Source organism: Neophocaena asiaeorientalis, unplaced genomic scaffold, assembly GCF_003031525.2.
Source record: "Neophocaena asiaeorientalis asiaeorientalis breed wild unplaced genomic scaffold, Neophocaena_asiaeorientalis_V1.1 scaffold757, whole genome shotgun sequence".
Taxonomy (NCBI): domain Eukaryota; kingdom Metazoa; phylum Chordata; class Mammalia; order Artiodactyla; family Phocoenidae; genus Neophocaena; species Neophocaena asiaeorientalis.
The window spans coordinates 132,605-155,318 of record NW_020172686.1 but is presented as its reverse complement, the minus strand read 5'-3'; the positions used below and the strand labels follow the sequence as shown (position 1 = coordinate 155,318).

The 22,714-nt window shown below is 47.1% G+C and overlaps 1 protein-coding gene across 5 annotated transcripts in view; it reads right to left on the bottom strand.

Moving 5' to 3' along the window:
* SFSWAP (splicing factor SWAP) overlaps positions 1-22,714 on the bottom strand; it is a 77,470-nt gene that overhangs the window by 51,147 nt on the left and 3,609 nt on the right. For all 5 annotated transcript variants that reach the window (XM_024739863.1, XM_024739859.1, XM_024739860.1 and 2 more), the window contains 5 exons: positions 22,552-22,683; positions 17,969-18,054; positions 11,978-12,203; positions 10,698-10,810; positions 9,634-9,769 (listed from right to left, as the gene is read on the bottom strand). In XM_024739863.1, the coding sequence (XP_024595631.1) occupies positions 9,634-9,769; positions 10,698-10,810; positions 11,978-12,203; positions 17,969-18,054; positions 22,552-22,683 (693 nt within the window). The remainder of the gene's footprint in view (positions 1-9,633; positions 9,770-10,697; positions 10,811-11,977; positions 12,204-17,968; positions 18,055-22,551; positions 22,684-22,714) is intronic.

Here is a 22,714-nt window from a genome sequence, read left to right as displayed (position 1 = left end):
GGACTGGGATAATTTTCAGGACTTCCTTAAAAACCCCTCCTGGCCACCGTTAGCTCTAGGCAGAGCACTTATCTACTAGCTCTCTATCATATACAACTGATGATACAATGGTGTATCATACACAATTGCAAGGGAAAATTACAGTCAAAACAAAAACTCCCTCAAATTCTACATCCACAGTTTTTAAGTAAAAAAATATTATGACCCTGGGACTTCCCTGGTGGCACAGTGGTTAAGAATCCGCCTGCCAATGCAGGGGACACAGGTTCAAGCCCTGGTCCGGGAAGATCCCACACGTCGCGGAGCAACTAAGCCCGTGCGCCACAACTACTGAGCCTGCTGCGCTCTAGAGCCCCTGAGCCACAACTACTGAAGCCGAGCGCCTAGAGCCCGTGTTCCACAACAAGAGAAGCCACCGCAATGAGAAGCCCGCGCACCGCAACGAGGAGTAGCCCCCGCTCGCCGCAACTAGAGAAAGCCTGCGCGCAGCAACGAAGACCCAACGCGGCCAAAAATAAATAAATACATTTATTTAAAAAATAATATATTATGACTCTCCCCATCCCCCAAATACTTAAAAGCTTTCACCATCTGGATCAGCACATACCGTGTCTAAAAACCCTGGGGCTCCCCTCACCACAGTGAATGGCGGTGGCCGACGGCTGTTAAGGGCTCAGAAGCCAGATGCTAGAGAAGATGGAAGCTCAACGTGGGCTCACAGTAGCCACCCTGCTTAATTTCCTTCACTGTGACATCCAGACAGCCCTGTGTTTAAGGAGAAAGAATCCCCAAACAAAAGGAGACTTGTTTTGCTGTCACCAAACTGGAAGACGAAAATCTGAAGACTTCTGTAGTGACACGGAGAATTTCTCACTTGTAAACTCACTGGAAACCACCCAAATGGATCCGTTTTAGATACATGAATGTGTGACTCAGGAACTTTAAGGCCAGTGTTGAAAAGCAATTGCTCTTTTTTTTTTGCTTCTCAAGATGCCTTGTCTCCAACTATTACTTAAAGTCTTCATCAGTGACCCTCAAGCAAAATGCCCTGAATTTTTCATACCGTATGGAGGTTTTGGAGGCAAGCTACCTAAGAACAGGTCCTGGGGAGTCCGGGTGGAACCATCAGGCAGCTCAAGCGGGAGACCAGGAGCTCAGGGTGAGGCAGAGCCTCAGGGGTATGGGAGGTGGGAGCCTGCGGCCCGGGCTCCGTGCTGTCAGAAGTCTCCCCTGGGCCCCCGACTGGGGGAAGGACATGTGCTCCAGGGCATTTTGGGGATCTCGTGAGAGCAGAGAATGGAGTCTCCAGAGGAGCTGCACTTGGGAGGGACGACAAAGCATCTAAGGGCAGGTGAGAACGGTGTCTAGCAGGGGTGGCCAGTGCTGGGATGAAAGGTCTGGATGGAGCTGCTGACCTGAGTGGGGGAAGGCGAGAAGGACAAGGCCCAGCAAAAGGAGCCCAGGGAGGAACATGCCGTGCAAACAGCAAAGAACTGAGTCTGGAAGGAGAAAGAACCCAGGCAACCTGAGTTCTCTGGGCCACGGACGAATCTGGAGAGACAGGAATTCAACTGAGCACAAAGAAAAGGAAGTAAGACTAGTAATGCGATGGAAGGGATCCTGCTGAACAGGGCCAGGAACTGGGCCCTTGCGCCTGCTTCAGCCCAGCTCGGGAGAGCTCAGGGTGCTCTTACATTTTCAAACGGTTCAGAAACAAACCCAAAACAAACCAACAAAACAACGTTCCATGATGTAAACATTCTACGAAATTCAAGGTTCGGTGCCCATAAACCAAGCTCTATCAGGGCTCAGCCACACGTCCTTGCTCCCGACGGTCAGCGTGGCTTTCATGCTCCACCGGCACCAGCAGCCACCACAGAGGCTGCTCGGCTGCCACACTGGCAATGCTCACATCCTTTACACAAAAGGTCTGCAAACCTGCTGGAGAGTTTAGAAAACAAACCGAGGCCCAAATACCACCATTATCGACCATAAGGAACAGAACAGTCACAGCTGAAAAAAATCAAGTCACCAACCAAGGAGAAGATGGATAGGAAGTGAATGTAATCATGCTGAATGTCAAAGAGAAACAGATTAAAAAAAAAAACAAAAGAAAATGACAGATATTGAAGAAAAAGATGATCCAAAATAAGGAAGCTGGTGTCTTTCAGAAGACGTTCAGAGGTATAACAGAAAATAATTTCCCTGAGATGAGAACTGCATCTTTGACTGAAGGGGTATATGATAAATTCCAGGAAAACGGGGGGCTTTATGCTGATTAAGTTATTAAAATTTAAGGGCAAAGAGAATTCTTTAGGTATCCAGTCAGAAAAAGCAAGCTCTTAAGGGGTGAGGGAGGGGAAGATGGAGCTGGCCTCGCCCCTTCCACAGCAACATGCAGCAACGCTCCCAAGTTCCAGGCAGACTAAGTGTACTATTCTCTGCCTAGTTGCTATTTATGTCAAAGGGCAGCAGACATTTTCAAACATAAGATCTCAGAGAAGAGCACCCAGGAGCAACTAATGAAAACCAACCAACTCACTCACTCAACTCGTCGGTGGCAAAAGTCAGCCAACCCAGGTTTCTCTGATTGGAAGGACCATGTGAGATTCTAGTTTACAAGAGCTCAGAGAAAGAAAATACAACCCAAGTATTTTATACCCAGGCAAGTTTTCCTTTCTACACCAGGGTCAATGGCAGGCACTTTTCAAGAATGCATGAAATGGAACCCTCGTAAAAACTTACTTGTTTATGAAATTCAAACAACCAAGAAACGAATCAGATAAAGAACGCAAAGAGAGATGCTCTGACAAAAAAAAAAACTAATCCGTAGAACTCAGACTAACCAACCAGGGAAAAGAACAGAATGTAAATACTACTTCAAACTCTCACAATCTAAACACAGTACTTCTTAAAACAGACCCCAGCAGTTAGGGGAGGGGTGAAGGGAAGGCATTTCAATAGTGCTGAATTTTCTCTACTTTCTTAGTTGATTAATAACATCTAAGATAAAAAACATACAGCCTGAAAAAACCCCTACAATTCCAAGCTCTCTGACGTTCTCCTTTTAGAACGGAATCCTTGAGGTACGGTAGAGACTTTTAACTGAAGCTCAGGAATTACTTCGTTTCCATTACAGCTCTTCAGCTAAATCCAACTAAAATTATAAAGCTTATTTCTACTTTAACACAAATATTTCTATCTACACATTAACTTTTCAATCTACCTTTGCATAAAAATTATCTTTGTATTCTAAAGATATGAGCTTTCTTTTTTTCCCCTTTTTCCCACAATACCTCAGTCTTTTTCACTGTGTCAATGATGCTCACTTAATGTTAAAAATGGCTAGTTCTGGATGGTGGCATCTTGGGTAATATTTTTACTTTTTCCCTTTTACTTCTCTTGGATTATAGTACAGCTATTTCTAAAAAAGAGTTTGCAAGGTAAGTAAAGCATTTCAAGGTCACGACTTTGCAGAAAAAAATGCTAAAAACAATAGCAAAACCACATTTTAAAAACTGGGAAGAAGCATGAAAATATCTACTGCAGCCACGTGATGTGGTTTAATTTCACTTAAGCTATTTATAGACCGAAACATCAAAAAAACCAAGCTGGCATTTTATTTAAAAAACCGCACGCTGTAATAGTGGGTGGTATTTCAGCATTACTGCTTCCCGCATAATTTATTTTTATTATGCTTTTTTGCAAGGATTTATAGATAAATAGCAGAAGACAACTAAATAATAATAGAAAACAGCATGAAAGACAGTTCACTGTCAGGCTAATAAATGAAAGAGATTAAGTTTCGCATATCTATATTTTAGGAGCTTCTAGAAAAAAATTCTTTTAAAATAAAAATAGGGGCTTCCCTGGTGGCACAGTGGTTGGGAGTCTGCCTGCCGATGCAGGGGACACGGGTTCGTGCCCCGGTCCAGGAAGATCCCACATGCCGTGGCCGCGGAGCGGCTGGGCCCGTGAGCCATGGCCGCTGAGCCTGCGCGTCCGGAGCCTGTGCTCTGCAACGGGAGAGGCCACAGTGGTGAGAGGCCCGCGTATCCAAAAAAAAAAAAAAAAAATCTTCCTAGACTGCCAAATCTAGGAAAACCTCTGATCAGCAGAAAGTAAATAACAAGGGACGACTGAGTCCCTTCTAAGGTGATTATTAAACACCAAGTAATGTAAAAAGACGGAAAAGCTCAGTGACTTCAGCTGCCTGGACGGGCCCCAGCCGGTGGGCTCCCTCGCCTCTGTTCGGGACACAAGCTGTCACAAGGACTGCTTCAGCCTCAACAGGGTACAGCGAGAGCTGACAAAGCAGTCTTGCCATTAAAATCTCAAAACGGCAAAGAATTAACTCAGGATACGAGTGTTTCAAGTGAGCATCACACACCCCTGCAATTTTTCTGAGAAGGTTCAAAGTGGTACAAATGGCCAGGGAAGGAGTCACCCCCTCACCCTGAACCCTCTTCTAAGCGCACCGCTGGTACCAGTCTCTTACCTGCCCCTCTAGTCTCACACCAAACGCCCCCTTCGGCCCCACCCTCGCCCACCAGGAGCCCCAGGCAGAGCCTCCAGCTGCCGCTGTGCCCTAACCCTACTCCATTCGTCCTCCCTGAGGGACACACAGGGCATCTCAGTCTTTTGCTGCTAATAAAAATCGTTCTTACAGTGAACATTCTTGTAAGCTCAGTCTTTACACACATAAGCTCAGTCCTGGGTCAGAGGCGCGCATTTTAGGTTCTGGTCTACACTGCCAGCTTGCCCTCCACAAGTCTAACACTCCCACCAGCAACATGATGTCGACCTCTTTTCCTTCTTTGCTTACGTGACAGCTGAAAAATGGCGTGTCTCTCTTTTATTTAATCTCTATGATTACTAAGAAATTCAAACAGGTATCCATGAAACAACATTTCCCACAGCCCAGAAACCTCGATTTTATCTGAAGACATAATTTCAAAGTGTTCTTGTGTGCCTGCGAATGGGTATTTTCCACCATAACAAAGTCTCAGACTCTTCATGTGTTTGCTGTCGCCTGATTTAGATGAAATGGTGGGTTTTGTTTCCACGGAGGTTAGGTTCTGAGGTCAGCAGATACACGCCGTCTGAGCGAGCAGCAGGGAACCTTTAAAACTTTACGCTCATCTCACCTTTGTGAGTTACTCATGCTGCAGCTCATTTTTTTTTTTTTTTTTGCGGTACGCAGGCCTCTCACCGCTGTGGCCCCTCCCGTTGCGGAGCACAGGCTCCGGACGCGCAGGCTCAGCGGCCATGGCTCACGGGCCCAGCCGCTCCGCGGCACGTGGGATCTTCCCGGACCGGGGCATGAACCCGTGTCCCCTGCATCGGCATGCGGACTCTCAACCACTGCGCCACCAGGGAAGCCCTGCAGTTCATTTTTCTACGGGGCTATAAGTTGTTTCCTATTTGACTGTAAAAGCTGTTTCTGTTAGTTTTTTTCTGCCTTCTCAACGGTTTTGTTTTTTTCCATTACTTGAATATAATGTCTGTTGGCTTAAAATAGATGATTCTTGTTCTGTTATTTTCGGGCTTCCCTGGTGGCGCACTGGTTAAGGATCCGCCTGCCAATGCAGGGGACACGGGTTCGAGCCCTGGTCCGGGAAGATCCCACATACCGCGGAGCAACGAAGCCCGTGCGCCACAACTACTGAGCCTGTGCTCTAGAGCCTGCGAGCCACAACTACTGAAGCCCGCGAGCCTAGAGCCCTCGCTCCACAACAGGAGAAGCCACCGCAATGAGAAGCCTGTGCACCGCAACGAAGAGCAGCCCCTGCTCGCTGCAACTACAGAAAGCCCGCGTGCAGCAATGAAGACCCAACGCGGCCAAGACTAAGTAAATGAAATAAATTAAAAAAAAAAAAGTCGTTACTTTCCTGAGAACTCTCACATCTGGCACTTACACCTGGAAGTAGTTTTGCTGTTGGATAAAAGGTGAGGCTCTAATGGGATCTGTTTTCCGAATAGCTTTTCCCCGATACCATGCTTTTCATAAGCCAGTCCTTCCTTGTTTGCACCTGTCTCTGGGGGGCTCACTCACCCCTCCCCTCTGAAGGGCCTCCTGGGTTTGGGGCCGGGGAGGCCCCGGAGGCACTAACACACCGGGCCAGGGCACTCCTCTTTAGAACGCTGAACCTTTCTGCTTTTTACCAGCAGCGTTTTTCACTTAAACTTTTTCTGGTTAAACGTACTGTAATTACGTATTTAATTAAAATTTATGCAAACAGATGAAATCTGAGTGAGAAAAGAGAATTACTGATTCTGTGAAAATGAAACTGAATCCTTTGAAAAGATCAGATAAAAACACCAATTGCTTAAAAAACAAAAACAAAAAACTGTTGTGGAACCCAAGGAGGGAGAAAGACCTGTGAAAGCCTTGAAGTAAGACACTGCAAGCTTGCGGTTCTGCTCTGGGGCGCCTGGCGTGCACCTCACCTCACAGAACTCAGGCTGGCTGTGCTGAGGACGTCCGTCAGAGGCAAGGCCGTGGCCCACGTCAGAAGTGGGTCAACAGCAGCACGTGTCAGGCACGTACGTATGTAGCATTTTCAGACCTGTTTTAATCACACATTTTGTGTAAACCACCAATTACTTAGGCCTCCCAAGGACTTCTATTGTAACATCTCATTTTATTATCTGATGAGCCATGTTGCCTTTATTTGCCTCTTTTTCAAATTTTTCATATTGTTGCTTGCTACTTTTTAAGATAACCATAGACTCCAATTACAAATAAAAACATCTTTGAGAACCCAAGTACAGGTGTCTGTGTTCATTTCTTCTAGGCATTTTTCTGATCTAGATCCAAATTCTAAGGCCGCCTCTCCCATCCTATGACTCCCGGATGCTAGATGGGCTGTTGTCATGGCAACCCAAGGGGCCGATCCTGGAGGCAGGGCTCTCAGGGAACATTTTCTCCACTAGGCACTGCCCCTCCCCTCTTCACAAAGCGGCCCGTGCTCAGGTCTCCACTTCTACACCACCCATTCACTTCCCACCCGGGTGGAGTCTGGCTTTTGTCCTCCCCATTTTAACGAAAATGCTCTCACTTCCCAGCACGATGCGTTTAAATCTGTGTGAAATCTGAAGGCCCCTTGACAGCCCCTCCCCAGCTTCTGGGCAGAGCTGACTACTGCTGAGCACGGTCTCCACAGAGAAGCTCTGCCACCTCCCTCTGTCCCGCTGCCCAGGGACCCTCCTGCACCCACAGCAGAGGCTGGACACGGGCACCTATGTGTAGCATCTGACTTGCCTTATGTTTTTACAAAATACGCCTTGTATTTTTACAAAATATGAATTCACTGCTGACATTTGTAAGTTGAGATGTTTCACCTAAACACGCTAGGTTCCTTGCTTCTCTGGAAAACCCAGAACCTGGTCCCAGCCCTCTGGCATGGCTGAAACCCACGTCTCAGCAGAACACACTCTGTCAGCACCGACTCCCTCCTTCCCCTCCACTGGCCTGGGCACACGTGAGGCTGGCCCTCAACGCAGCGTGTGTGTCCATCACCAGGCATAACCCCCATACCGCCTCTCCTACTCGTGTCTGTCACTCTTGCATGTGTGAGGAAGATGACTGTCAAAACAACTATTTCACTGAGGGGAAGAGGTGGTCACTAACGGGTGCCCCACTGCTGGAGCACCTCCGGCTGGGGTCAGGGGTCAGGGAGGGGACCAGGACACCCCGCCCATGGCCTGGCCTGCAGGGTTTGCATAAAGCAAGGGTGGGATTTCCCCCGGGCGAGAGGCTGTCAAGGGTCACCCTGGCCTCTGGGGCCCCTGATGAGTGGCAGGAGGGACTGAAGTCATGGGGCTCCAGGCTCCCTGGGTCCTGCCCACCCCTCTCATCCTCCGGCCGGCCGTGGTCAACAATCAGAGCGTAGGACCTCGCAGTAAAACCCCGAGTCACGGAGTGGCCTCCCTCGGCTCCCCTGCCCAGTCCTACAGGCTGTGTAGAAACACAGAGCCATTACCGACCTCGTAGTTAACTGCACGCACACTAGTGATTAGCAGCGCGAATAACCGGATAACGGCCACTCAACCCTGAATTTTTATTCCTTTCCGATGCAAGAAGTTTAATAGCTCTAGAAATCTAGAGGAGGCGAAGGGACACTGCATTCAACTTGTGCAAATTCAAAGACAGGTCTGAAAAGAGAAAGCAAGGAAAAAGGAAGCCAGAGACGTACCACTCAGTGAGCTTATACCCTGGACTGAGGTAAAGATGGGGGCAGAAGCTCCCGGTCACGTCCAACTCCCGATTCACGGGCTTCCCCCGGGTGGGCGGGCTGTCAGTACTGAGAGCCCCGCCGGGAGGCATGAGGAGTGATTTACAAAGCGCTTCCCTGGTGGCGCAGTGGTTTGAGAGTCCGCCTGCCGATGCAGGGGACACGGGTTCATGTCCCGGTCCGGGAAGATCCCACGTGCCGCGGAGCGGCTGGGCCCGTGAACCATGGCTGCTGAGCCTGCGCGTCTGGAGACTGTGCTCCGCAACAGGAGAGGCCACAACAGTGAGAGGCCCGCGTACAGCAAAAAAAACAAAAAAAACAAAGTGTTGCAGGGATTACCGCCCACTCTGACGCCCACTGCACCCCCAGCCCGGAACCAACAGGCAGGTAAGATGAGACCGCACCAGATCCGCTCTTTGATTTGAACATTTAAAGAAACTGTATTTAACTTGATTTATGCATTAAAGAAATTATCTGAGTTCTCTGAGAGATTTTTTTAAAGACACATACATTAAGTTCACTCAAGTAATTGATCTTTGAAGTCTAAAAATGTTAATTTAGCACATCAAAATTACACATTGCATGCCAGTGCCAGACGGGAATTGCAAAAGGACACAGTTATCATCTTTAACAAAAGCTTCTTCCTACAGTGACAAGCAGCTTACGTTTTAAAAGGGAATTAACCTCAGGCTGACCCTCCAATCTCTAACTGAGAGTGACAAGCTTTATAAATTCATTGTATCAGGTGTCCCTGTGAAGTAGGCTGAACAGATGAATTCCCGTGGCTTTGCTAAAGGTTCTTCTCATTCAGTATTTAACCTCTGAATAAAATAATTTTAAAAAGACCTGATAATGAGACCAAGGTTAAATACTTTCAAATGATTTCTTGAATAGAACTTCAAGATTTACCTTCTATTAATAACCTTTAAGTAATTAAAAAGAGAAAAGAGTAGCAACCAGCAAGAACAAGTAGGAACTGTAACCAATCCCGAGGTGCACATGAGACCCCTGTGTCCTTTAGGAAAGCAACCCCGGCAAACAGCGGCACAACGCATGTCCCCCGACGCCCACTTTCCCCGTTCTTCTTAACAGAACTCTGCTTTTGTTTAGGGCAGCGATGTAGCCAACTGAAAGCCCACTTCCCAGCCTGTGCTGCAGGACGGCAAGACCACGAGAAACTGCTTTCTGCTCTTGCCCTTCCTCTTCATCCTTCCTGGAATGCAGGGCTGATGCTGGTGATAGGGCAGCCACCTTGCCAACGTGAAGTGACAGGCAAAAGGATGAGGCCACACGCTAAGGATGCTTAGCACGGACGCTCCTCACGGCACCTCTACCGGACCTGCACGCCTGCCCCGCACCCGACACCCTGCCCGGAGGCGCACAGTGAGGTACTCACAGTCAGCGGTGTACTCCAGCTGGGAGGGCCGCACGGCCGCGCCATCTGCTGTGGGTGCAGCGGGGGCAGGACTGTCGGCCTGGGCTTTACGGACCAGTGCCGCAAGGGGGTGATCTGGGTCCACCACCTTCAAAGGCTGCAGAGAGAGGGGGTGCAAGGTCACACCACATCCTGCATTCTGCGTCACGCAGAACCCTTCTGTGGCAAGAAGGCTCTAGGACGGTGTCTACGCTTCAGAAAAACCGCAGCACACGCATGCACGCCACACCCACACACGTGGGCAGGCGCACAGAGGGAGGCCCTGACCGTGGCCGACGAGAGCTCTAGCTGGGTGTGAGTTCCAGAGGAATTGAATAAACAAATCACCTCAATCTTCCTAATGACATGAAGGAAAAGGAGGGATGACCAAGACCAGATTGTTGCTGAGAAAAGTGTGAGCCTCCAAATTCACTCAAAACCTCAAACTCTGTCCATCCTTAAAGCAATTTCTGATTTTTAATCACCAACAGCTTTTAAAGCCCAATCAATCGGCCACACTGCCTGACTGCTGAAATGACATGCTTAGGTCTGACGGACCCCTGTTTTTTCACATCACAAATGGCACAATGAATGGTGTGGATTAACTCCTTATAATAAGAATGAAAAGAAAATTTTTCTTTAATTTATGTTTCTCACTAGTACATTATGTTATCCGTGACGGTAACAGGCTATTCCAAGCGGCACGTACCCTGGACACCTATGAAATCTAATCCTGTTTTAATAAAACCTGCATGAGAAAGTAATTTTCCAAGTCTTAACCAACATTTTACTTATTCTAAATATCCCAAATAGTAAAACTATAACAAAATGAAAATAAATTGCTTGTGATTTTGTAAAATGGGATATATAAGAAATAAAGGGAGCAAATCCTTTGCCACCAAGCCAAAAAAAGGCGAGATATACGTCAATGCTAACAAAATTTTAAAAAGCTATTATACAAAGAAATGCCTGCTTAACAATTTTCCAAAGTTAAATGAGCAGTTTTGCTATGGCATAAAGCTACAGCTCAGTAACGAGATGAGAACCTTCATGAGCTCCTCCAGGCGGCTGCACTTCTTGGAAGCGAACAGGGACGGGTGCAGGTAACTCCCGCCCTCTTCGTCATCGTCATCTTCGTTGTCAGAGCTGACCCCCGACTCTGAAAGCAAAACACACGTCAAGACGTCAAGGTACAAATAAATTCCGTAAGACCTCAGACGCACACAAAGGCAGAACCATACGCAGCCATTTCTTGGTTATCTGTCCAAAAACCACCTTCGGAAAATGTTCCCTAGCTTGCCGCCACCCAAGTCGTTCAGCAGAATGACGTGTGCTTGTGACTTTATCAAGTGGGATCATAAGAAACAAAGGCAGCGAGAAAGGAGCCTGACCTCGGCCCTGCTGGCACCTTCCCTCTGGCATTTACTAGTCCGGAGCCACTGAATATTTAAATGTTTTGGAAAAAAGGCAAAAATCGTACTGATTTTGAAGGTAAAATGACAGCAACAGATTTTTTACTGAACTACAGCAAACGAACAACCGTGGAGGAGATGAGGTCTGGGGCAAGATGCATACAACTGATTTTGAAAATCGTGTTTCAGCTGGAAGAAAAATTCAATGGCGGACACATGTACTGCTGTCTCAGAATGTTATTCAAAATACTTAATTAGTCTTTGTAGTAAGAATTCCAAATTTAGACACTTATAAAAACAACAGCTTAAGGCAGAGTAAAGAAAAGAGTAAGATTAGCCACTTCATTCTGTGGACTTGCGTAATTTAGCCTCAGGCCCTAACACGGGGTGCACGCTAGAACGATCCACAGAGCACGAGGCTCGCTGTTTTGTCTGTGACATGTTCAACAACCAGAATGAGGGGGAACGTTTCCAACCTAGATGGTTATGCTCTGATGGCATCAACATTTAATTCTATGTCACCCATCTATGAAAACGTTAATTAAGAATCTAGGGCTTCCCTGGTGGCGCAGTGGTTGAGAGTCCGCCTGCCGATGCAGGGGACGTGGGTTCGTGCCCCAGTCCGGGAAGATCCCACCTGCCACGGAGCGGCTGGGCCCGTGAGCCATGGCCACTGAGCCTGCGCTCCGCAACAGGAGAGGCCACAACAGTGAGAGGCCCGTGTACTGCAAAAAAAAAAAAAACAAAAAAAAAACAAAAAAAAAACAGAATCTAATAATATGTTCAGACTTATTGCACAGCAGGTTTAATCCTCATGCCTTAGTGGCAGGATTTCACAAACGTTCAGGAAGTCCTACCGTGCAGATCTCAACCCCTCCCCCAGCCCAACACAGGACAGAAACAGTTTCACATACTCTTTTTCTCTTCACTTTTGTTTTCTGCCAGTACCGTATACCGTCCTTCTTTCATAGCTTTCTGGATGAATTTGTAGTAGGGATTGAGGTAGTGATCAAAGCGTAGAAAGTCGAATTGAGAGTTTCGGGCCTGTTTGGCCTTCAGCATTATTTCAAACTGTGCACCCTGTTTGCACACGAAGTTGGCCGTGCGCTCAATGATGGCATGCATTTTGGCTGTTGGTGGCTACAAGAGAACACATGCATTCACGTTATCAGTCCGTCCTCTTTTCTACTGAGCGTGTGACTTAAAACACAGGAATAACCCTGGTTTTACTACTGACTAGAGACATTTCAATGGGAAGAGTCCAGTTTGAACAGACTGTGGCACTGGCCCCGTTACACGACACTCAGTCAGTTTCTGAATTTTGCAGTATTTTGTGGGAAGAAAACTCACCTGCTGAGGCAGGCCATTCTAGCTTTGTACTGAACCCACAGGAGGCAAGCTTTTCCGCACCAATCAATGTGTTTCCTATATTGGGGGCCCTTAACCAGGGTTCCGTGATAGGGTTCAGGGGGTTGTGAATCAATCCTCTGGGGAGTTGTATGCAAATTTTGCACATACACATGCAATTTTCTAGGGAGAGGGGTGCTTGTTTCAATAAGTTTCTCAAGGATCTAAGAATCATTTCTCTTCCCTTTTTCTCAGCAGGGACTAAGTGTTAGAGCTTCGAAAACACTACTTTTGTACATCCAAGGAAAGCCGCAGGCTCACGCCCAGCCTTTCCTTCTGCACCTGACCTCTCCTCACCCCGTTCCTCCTTCTTACTCCCTGTAAGACTGCCCCGTGGCGCCCGTTCATCAACGCTCCCACTTAAAAGTACAGAGCTCCAGGGACTTCCTTGGTAGCGCAGTGGTTAAGAAACCACCTGCCAGTGCAGGGGACACAGGTTTGATCCCTGGTCCGGGGAAGATCCCACATGCCGTGGAGCAACTGAGCCCGTGCGCCACAACTACTGAGCCTGCGCTCTACAGCCCGCAAGCCACAACTACTGAGCAAGCGTGCCACAACTACTGAAGTCCGCAGACCTAGAGCCCGTGCTCCACAACAAGAGAAGCCACTGCAATGAGAAGCGTGTGTATCACAATTAAGAGTAGCCCTGGCTCGCCACAATTAGGGAAAGCCCACATGCAGGAACGAAGACCCAACGCAGCCAAAAAAAAAAAAAAAAGTACAGAGCTCCAAACTGAGGCCCAGCTACCTGTGGTCTGGCCAGAGCAGAGACGGTTTCACCCACATTTACTGGGCGAGTCATCTGGTTGCCTTGAAGTGCGTTCACTACCTGGAACCAGACCCCACCTCTCTCCTGCACGTGCTGCTAAGTTACCTCCGCCACCTCATGAGCTGAGCAATTCCTACCCACACAAGGAGCCCCTTGGACCGGAAGCTGGAAGCCACACATCTGAAATACTTTTAATATTAACGAAGAGATCAACACTAGAAAATTACATGCAAATAAAGTGGGAAATTCTTCCCATTGATAATGGGCGGTTCAAAACTCAAGATGCTTACTGGAATTTCAGGGCTGAATCCTTCACAAAATACGAACGCCTTAATTCTCAAATGTGATTCCTGAACTAATGATGTCCCTCACACTTACACTGGAGAAATGTCTATGAGTAAGGTTATTTACCGGCCCCCAGATACACTGGAGCCCATGTTAAAGGCCCACTGCTGCACCGAGGTGCAGATCCTGATGCACATTTTCAGTGGCTCTGGCTCAACAGGAAGATTAATTTTTGCATTAGTGTATTCCGTATATATGACAATTGTTAACGATCGCTTCAGAATAATGATCATTACAGGAAAATACAAGCCCTCCCGCCACCCAAGTAGAGATGTTCTCCATTGACCAAACCAAAATGCTGCTCTAAAACTTCTTAAAAGCAGGCCCTCTTATGATGTCACATTATGGCTACAGCAGTCACAGAGAGTGTGGGGGTCATTTTACAAGGTGACGACGATTACAGAGAAACAAAGCAGCTTATGAGCACCCTTCAAGATGTGCTCCTGAAGCAAGTGGATATAGATAAACGTCTGGTCTGGAGAGAGTCCCTTCTGCTCTCCTTACTGTGCAGGTTTCAGAAAAACCCTCTTCTATTTGAGAATACGATTATTCCTACCACAAGATGGGATTTTAAGGATGTAGCCAACACATAAATACGTATGTGTTACAAAGACTGACTGGTCCAGGGGAAGATGCTTTTCTAATTTATGGAAGCCTTTTAAGAAAGCAACTGAGCCCAGGAAGGGGGACTAACACCTCCCAGCATCTTCAAAATTAACGTGGCTCTAGAAACTCGAATAGGCATTGGGAAATGGGACAACAGTATGTGAGGTCAGAAAACCTGCACCCATTTTCCAAAGAGCTTTCCAAAGAGCTTTGGAAAATGCTGGAGCTCTGATCCCTGCAGCAGGGTGGGGCTGGGGGCCAGGCTGGGCGGCAGGTGGGGTGAATAAGCGAAGAGCCCCACGAGCAGCTGGGCTGGCCCTCTCTCCTCCTCTGTGATCAGAGCCCCAAATAATATCAGACTGAGGCACGGACTCAACTGTCAAAACAAAACTATGGAAGTAACAGCAGGAAGTATAGGAAAATACTTAAAAATTGTCAGGGGTGGAAAGGTCTTCTAAGACAAGATTCAAAATCCTGAAGCCAGAAAGGAATACAGTGACATATATGGTGACATATATGACTTCACAAATACCTTTAAATTCTGCATGGAGAGAGGAACAAACAGGTAAAAGACAAAATGCCAGGAGAACAAGAGTGCATGACACTTACCAGACCAGGGCTTAGCACTCATCATACGTGAAAAGTCCTCACAAACCCCCAAGGAAGGGTAGGACTCCACAGGAACACAGGGGTAAACCGTGCCTCTTTTGTCTCCCCACCCCCATCCCATGGCAACACGGCACCTGAAGGTACGGTGAGACTGGCGCTCTAATCAACGCTTGGTAAAGCGTAACCGCAGGGGCTCTGGGCTGGAAGTGCAGGCCTGACCCTTACAGGATGACCTGGGGCGGCTGCTCTCCACGGCTCTGCCCCGTGTCCCCGTCAGAGGCACTGGTGTCGTGAGGACAGAAGATCCGAGCTAACACAGCGCCTGGCACACAGCACATGCTCAATGAATGCTCACTATCTGATGTTGTTATTAACCTACTGGTACCAGCGCGCAGGACCAGGACGGGAATTGTACATTGTATCCTCCCCTCTTTTCCTTCTGTCCATAAAATATGTTAAACAAGCACATTTCCCTCGTAAATACACTCAAACGGGCGTGCCGAACAAGCAGCACTTCCGACCCCCTTGGCAGATCCGAGGGGAACGTGAGGTGTCACACAACAGGCGGGGGGCTCACGAGACCTCGCGCGCCTCTGGGCAGTGCTTGTGGAAACCTCGCTTGGGCTCAGAACCCGGATCTGCGGCGTCTCGGGTGGGTGAGAGACTCGGCTGAGACGCGCCCTCCACCTTCCCCGCAGTGCAAGACAACATAACACAGCCAGAGACGGACCTGGGCACGTGTGGAACTCGGGAGGTGACAGAGACAGGCCTTCAGGTCCCTGGGAAAGGGACAGGTAACTGAAAACACAATGTCGGGACAAGTGATGCGGGGCTACATATTCCGGGAGAAAAGAGTTCCTTACTTCCCAGGAAACATACAAATGGACAAACAGAGTCACTACGAAAAGCTAAAATAAAGCTGTGAGGTCACCTGAGGAGCTGGCGTCTAGAGGCCCAGTGGGACCAGGCGGCCAGCCTCGAGCAGGCGCCGGCATGCGGCTTCCAGGACGCCGTGACCTCTCACTGCTCCTGACCCTTCGCACGGACGCCCAGAGACCCTGCAGCCATGGGGTTCTACTGCAAAAGCCTAGTTTAAAACCTGAGAACCCCTCAAGCACCCACCCTCTTTACCACCCCCGCCTCCGCCGCTGCCAGAGCAGCCCCTGCCCACCGAGGCAGCAAGCGTCACCTAGACACGAGCCGGGAGTCTCAGGCCTGGTCACCAAGAGGGAACGTACGACGCAGACACCTGTCTCCTAGGCAGTCTCCCCACTCACGTGGACATGACAGTGTGTGACGTATACAGCAAACCACTGCCCCGATTCACAGCAATTCTGAAGAATGACATACTGACGCCACCGTACAGGAAAGGCCAGCTGTCCACAGGCGACCTGGTGAGCACTCACACACGGTTTCTCCACAATCGCGAGACTTCCTACCCGGGTGACCATTTTATACGAACATCGGGAGAGAGCAGACCCCTATACGCCAGGCTTGCTGTGCTCTCCACGGGGAGCAGACGCTTTGGGTCCCGGCAGGCCACCACGCAGCCTAGTGGTGCCGACTCTGGGAACATACAGCCATGAAATACTTCAGTAGGAATTAAGGCAACAAAATCTACTACACCTCTATGTTTATGTTCGCATAAAAGCTTAAAAATGATCTTCATACCAAAACTTCCTAAGAATCTAGAGAGTCAACCTTAAATAAAAGCTTTTAGCATTACGTGTGGGTAAGAGAGCAACTGTTTTTAATGCGTCTCTCACGTAGAATAGCATATTCCAGAAAAAACAGAAATACAATACATAAAAATATATCAATACAAGTCTCAGGATATCAAATCTTCAGAAAACATTTTCAGTTTTAACTGGAGCAAACTGTACCGTTCTATCAACGGTAGAAATGGGAATCAAACACAAATAGTGATTCTACTTGGCAAAATCCAAAGAAATTTTTACCCATATTTGCAAGAAAAGAGAAAGAGAAGGAGAGGATTTATAAATGAGTACGTGGAGGAAGGAATGGGCGGAGGCAGGAATTAAATTCTGTTATCTCCCATTGTCACATAAAACCGAAGGGCAAGAACCAGATTCATGCTGCGCTAAATAAGGGAAGTATCACGTGCTAGTGTGGGGAATACAAGAGGCTCCTTCTATGGGGAATTTTCAGCATCCACTGTTTATTCAATGATGCTGTAGCAGGACACAATGAAGGAGCTGGAATACCCACGTCCGTGGTGCTTGCAATCCAGTTAGGAAGATGCCAGAGAAAAACCTTTACTCTGAGCACGAATATCCCTTTTCCAAGCATGTACACGCAACACAAATATTTAAACGTCCCTAATGAACATGTAAGAATCCCACAAAGCACAGCGACTCATGATGGCACAACAGCTAAGACCATGGGTTAGAGGTCCTGCCTGGCACGCACGACCCAACTTCTTCACTTTTCTGCATCTGTGAAAGGGGAACAGGAAGCTACCTTATGGGGTTACTAGCATTAAGTAATACTTAGAAAATCCTCAATGGGGCCTGTCACAATGTAACCTTGACTGAACGTAGCTGAAACAGCGAAGTGAGATCCGTGGGAACTAGAGACCCAGCTGCAGAGCGCTTAGGTCAAGAGGATGCGACCCAGGTGTCCCTCCCGAGGGCAGGGGCCGCCTGGAGATGCCACAGGGCCCTAGTCATAACGGAGAGGAGAACCGGGTAGAAGGGTGCCAAGAGAATGTTACAGTAAAGGTCCCCATCTTGAGTGCCCACAAAACCACACCAGCAAAAGACAGGACACAGCAACTGTACTGAAAGCCACGTGCCTTGAGAAGGAGGGTTTTTGCATCTAAACGTGGCTAACAGTCTCACCAGTAATTCTGACTGGGTTTTTCCATGTTGGTAAAATCTGGGGATTCAACCATATGGTCTCCGAGAGTGAGCCAGCTCCTCAGGCCCCTGATGCTCTGGTCTGGTGATTCTGCTATAATTTCTCCCTTTTTCTTTAGGGGGGGAAAGAGGTGGTGTGCGATTTTTTTCTCCATTAACTCACAAATAATTTTAAAGCATTACACACCCAAACTAGAAAGCGACTGTGATCATGGCGGGGTGCTCTCACCAGTACTTCCCGATAAGTAGTAACAAAGGGTAACAGTATTGTGAACGAGAAAGACACCTACCAGCTCCACATCAGACGGCACGTTCAATCCTAAAGGGGCAATGAAAGGCTCCTCGTTTTCCTCCAAATTTTCAGCCTCGTGTTTTTCTGTATAAAAAGAAGACATAGAACTTCAGAACCATGACCTGCAGAGGAGGCACACCCACCAGCTGTAAGCCACTACGGGGCCGGGGGGCGCGGGCATGACGGGCCCTTCCCGGTTCTGTCGCACACCATCCCTCCCAGGAGCACTTCCGTTCTCTGCTCGCTCCACCACGTGTGGGCAGAATCACTTTACCAAACCCCCGAGGCGCTGGGGGTACAGACACAGCGGCAGCGTGGACTCCCCGGCCGTGGGGAGGGTGCCGCAAGACAAGGCACGTGAGCATTTCCCCGACAAGGCTCCGCACTCGGCAGGCACTCGACACACGCTAGGCTCTCCTCCCTCCCAGCCCCTCTGACCTGCTAGGACCGCCCTTCAAACTATCGCTGTGGGTCCCCCAGGGCGTCAGGCACAGGTGCTCAATTCCAAGACAACCGCTTTCACCGCTGAACCGTAAAACCCCAGCACGTAACTGCCAAGACTTCTCCCCCCAAGCAAACCACCTCTCTTTTCACAAATAATCAGATGTATTTCCAATTCTTCTTCTTCTTTTTTTTTAAAGACGTATTTATTATTTATTTATCTGTTTGTTTGTTTATTTATTTATTGGGGCTGCATCGGGTCTTAGTTGAGGCACGCAGGATCTTTGTTGAGGCATGCGGGATCTTTCTTTGCGGCGAGCGGGCTTCTCTCTAGTTGCAGTGTGCGGGTTTTCTCTTCTCTAGTTGTGGTATGCGGGTTCCAGGGCGTGTGGGCTCTGTAGCTGTGGCGCATGGGGTCCAGAGCGTGTGGGCTCTGTAGTTTGCAGCATGTGGGCTCTCTCATTGTGGCACACAGGCTCAGCAGTTGTGGCATGGGGGCTTAGTTGCCCTGTGGCATGTGGGATCTTAGTTCCCCGACCAGGGGTTGAACCCGCGCCCTGCATTGTAAGGCAATTCTTTACCACTGGACCACCAGGGAAGTCCCTCCATTTCTTCTTTAATGGTTCATTTAATAAACATTTGTCTACTGTATATTAGACAAGGCACTACACATTATAGCTTTCTGAATTCTAAGGTACCTATATACAATTCAATCACTCAGATGATCAATTTTAAAAGAATATAGTGAAATGTACAAAAAATAGTAGAAACCCTGTAAAAGCTAACAGTTTTAAGGATCTCAACATCTACTTAAGTTTTTCTTTCAAAAAAGATGACATGAAATAAATATTAAATCTTCATCAAAACAAACGTTTCCAGCATACATAATAGAGTCTCTTGAAGAGATGAACAATTTCAAAAGTCTCCTATCAAACCTAATTCTCTGTGAAGCCAAGAGGGCATTTTAAACAGGCTTCACAGTACACAAAGACCTGGGGACTGTAGTCTGATGAGATACAGATTGATTATAAGTTCCTATTAAATAAGAGTATTTAATACTGTTCCACAAGTTCATGTAGCCTTACTCTCACCCAAGGACTAAAGACTTACTGTGGCCTGAAAGCTCCCTGTAGTCAACAATACCCCCATTTAGCTTCAGTAACCAAATGACACACTGAACTGGTAGATATTAGAAAACACTGGTTTGCGACATGCCAAGTAACAGCTCCAAATCCTCAATTTCCTTTGGGAATGAAGCCAAAGGTGTCTCTATAAAAGTACAACTTTTACCGTACCTCCCTAAAATGACAAAGTGATGGAAACTAAGGAAATAGCCTTTCCTTAGTGCTAAGTTGTTCTCAAAAATAAAGCCACTGGAATCAAAAGAGCTGTCTGGAACAGGTGGGTTACACAGCTTTGCTCTATTCTTATACATACCTTTCTTTACAGAAAAATGCCTTTAGCAGCACAAAATAAAACCCAACCATTGCAATACTAACTCAGATTCAGATAAATTTAAATAACTTTTTCTTTTTTAAAAAAATGGATATGTAATAATGATGAAAAACGGAAAATTTAAAGGATGGAACTGGGATGAAAACAGTAAGCTGCAAAAAGGGAAGACAGAAGTTAAGCTGCACAGAAATAAAGGTTCCATCAAATGCTTCTGTTTAATGTCACAAGGTTTTAAGGTGCTAAAGATGCCCAGACAATGCGGTCATCCCTCAGTATCTGCAGCGGAAACCAAAATCCGTGGATACTTAAGTCCCACAGTTGGCCCTCTGTACCTGCGGTTCCACATCTGTGGATTCAACCAACAGTGCAGTACCGTTTGATTGGAAAAAAAAAAAATCTGAGAATGAGTAGACCTGCACAGTTCACACCTGTGGTGTTCAAGGGTCAACCACATAGTAATTCTGGAAATCAAGGAATATTTAGACATGTTGGTGACTCAGGAAAACAAACAAAAATTAAATTTTCAAATTTTAAGATAACGCAGCAGTAAAGTTCGGCTGTTAGTGGTGCTGGGCACCGAACACCCAATGTTTGAATTCCATCTACAAAGTGCGTGAATGTATAGGTACTTTGTGTGCATATATGTTTGTGTGCATGTGTACATGTTATTCATAGATGTGGCATTTTATTTATATTAGTGTAAATTAAACATAAAGTGTCAAGCTGTAAGGTTTACATGGGCCCAACTTCCACTAAAAAGTTAATCAGCATACCAAGCAAAGTTCTGAGGATGTGATTACAGAAAGAAACAACATTTTCAATACAGAGAACGTTACGTTAAAGAGAAAACATACTAAAACTTGGAAGAGAAACCAAGTCACATGGAAGTTCTTAAAATGCAATAATCATAGCAAAGTTCAGCACCAGCCAGCCCGATAATTACACCAAGACAAGTGCCCATCACCTAGAACAGGGGCTGGCAACCGCTTTCTGTAAAATGCCAGACAGTAAATATTTCTGGCTCTTCGGGCCACGTGGTCTCTGTCTCATCTACTCAGCTCTGCCATTGGAGTGCAAAAGCCACACAGATAAAACGTGAACAAATGAGCACAGCTGTTCCAATAAAACCTCACAGAAACGTGCCAGCTGGGCCTCGGTCATAGTTTGCTGATCCCTAATCTGAAATGTTAAGGAATGATTATTATACATTTTTCCAAAGGTAGTCGATGGACCTTGCAAAGGACATCTGGGGTCTATAAATCTCAATTCTTCACTTGTGAAATGGTGACAGTATGCATTCCTTCCTTCTGATCAAACACTAGATATTTAAAGCAGACATAACGTATATGGTTCAGACACAACAATAAAACAGGAACTATTCAGAAGCCCGAAGTGGATGAATTATTTTGGATAAAGGAACGAGCGTATACTTCTTCAACCTGCAAGAACATGTCTACCGCACCCTAACTTCTGAGGTATGGTCAGATCCAAAGGTCAACGGAAAAAGGTGTTTAATACCTTAACCACGCTTTAACTCAGTATGGTTAAAACTACACCTGGAAAAACTCTTTAGAAGTTAGCAGAACAGAGCTGTGCAACAGTCATTCTTATGTCCGTCAAGTAATGAGCAGAAGGAAAGGAAGGGCAACAAGGCAAGTGTCTGCACTGCTCTCCCAGGATCACGCCCCCGGCAAGGGGTCGGGAGAACCCCAGTGCAGCTGCACCGTGCAGGGCAGACAGCACGTTAATATTAAACTGCTATAATTACTTCATACTTGTCAGGAGGTTTGTGACTTAAGGAGAAAACAATCAAGTCCCACATCACAGGTTCGGTTAGCTCGAAAGTTAAATCCCTCTATGATGTGATTCCTGTTCATTATTCTGAACGTTTGACTAGGTTTCTGAAGCTCTCCTTCTCTTTAAACAGAACACCATGACTAGAGTGATCCACCCTTAATGACTATCATCACTGACAATTCACGACTGATCAGCATGCAGGGCTATAACAAAGGTGCTCTCAGGTCTTACCAAAGTGACTGCGGACACCTGTTCCTGCACTGCATATGGGCCTGGATTTTTCAATAGCACTATTTTTTTAAAAATAAATATTCCGAGTTAATCCAGAAAGGCATACATTTAAAATCTTTAATCCTATGTAAACATTATTTTGAAACACCATATGGTAAGCCTATACCCTAGGGCCTACTGAGCCTCAGCAGGACATACTGTGCTGTTTTCTGTCTGGTAATAACTGACTCCACAGGCGTCCCTCCACTGGGCATCGGCCACTGTTTCAGTCGTGGGGGGATGTGAAGGAGCAGGCTAGCAGGAGGGTGGTTAACGCCTGTCCTGTCAACGGCCCAAGAGCAAGTCACTGCAGATTTCAACACATATACTGTCTATCTAGAAACAAAGAATCCAGGGTGAGTAACTTCCTATTCCCTGAATCCAAAAGAAATAAAGGAAAGGCACCCAGATCCTAGACAGTAACTAAAGTCTGAATTCACTCTCCATCTCCATTAACAATTCATCTTCTGGTTTTTAGCTGTGTTTTACCCTAATACCAATAATGTTCTCTTTCTGTCCCAGCGATGCTGTAATTACTTAGCGCCCGTGTCGTGTTTGGGAGACGCTACCGCTGCACGTAGTACCTGCCCAACGTCATCACCCCGGGCAGCCCCCCACCTCTCTGTTTAGAAGGCTCCTCTTCCTCTGTTGGTTCGGACGGGTCATAGTAATCACTGCCGTAAGTGAATCCCACCGCATTATAGCTCCCGTCCTCCGCCAGCGCTTCACTCAACCGCTTGTATTCTTCCTCTTGAATAAAAATAAGAATTATGTTAACAAA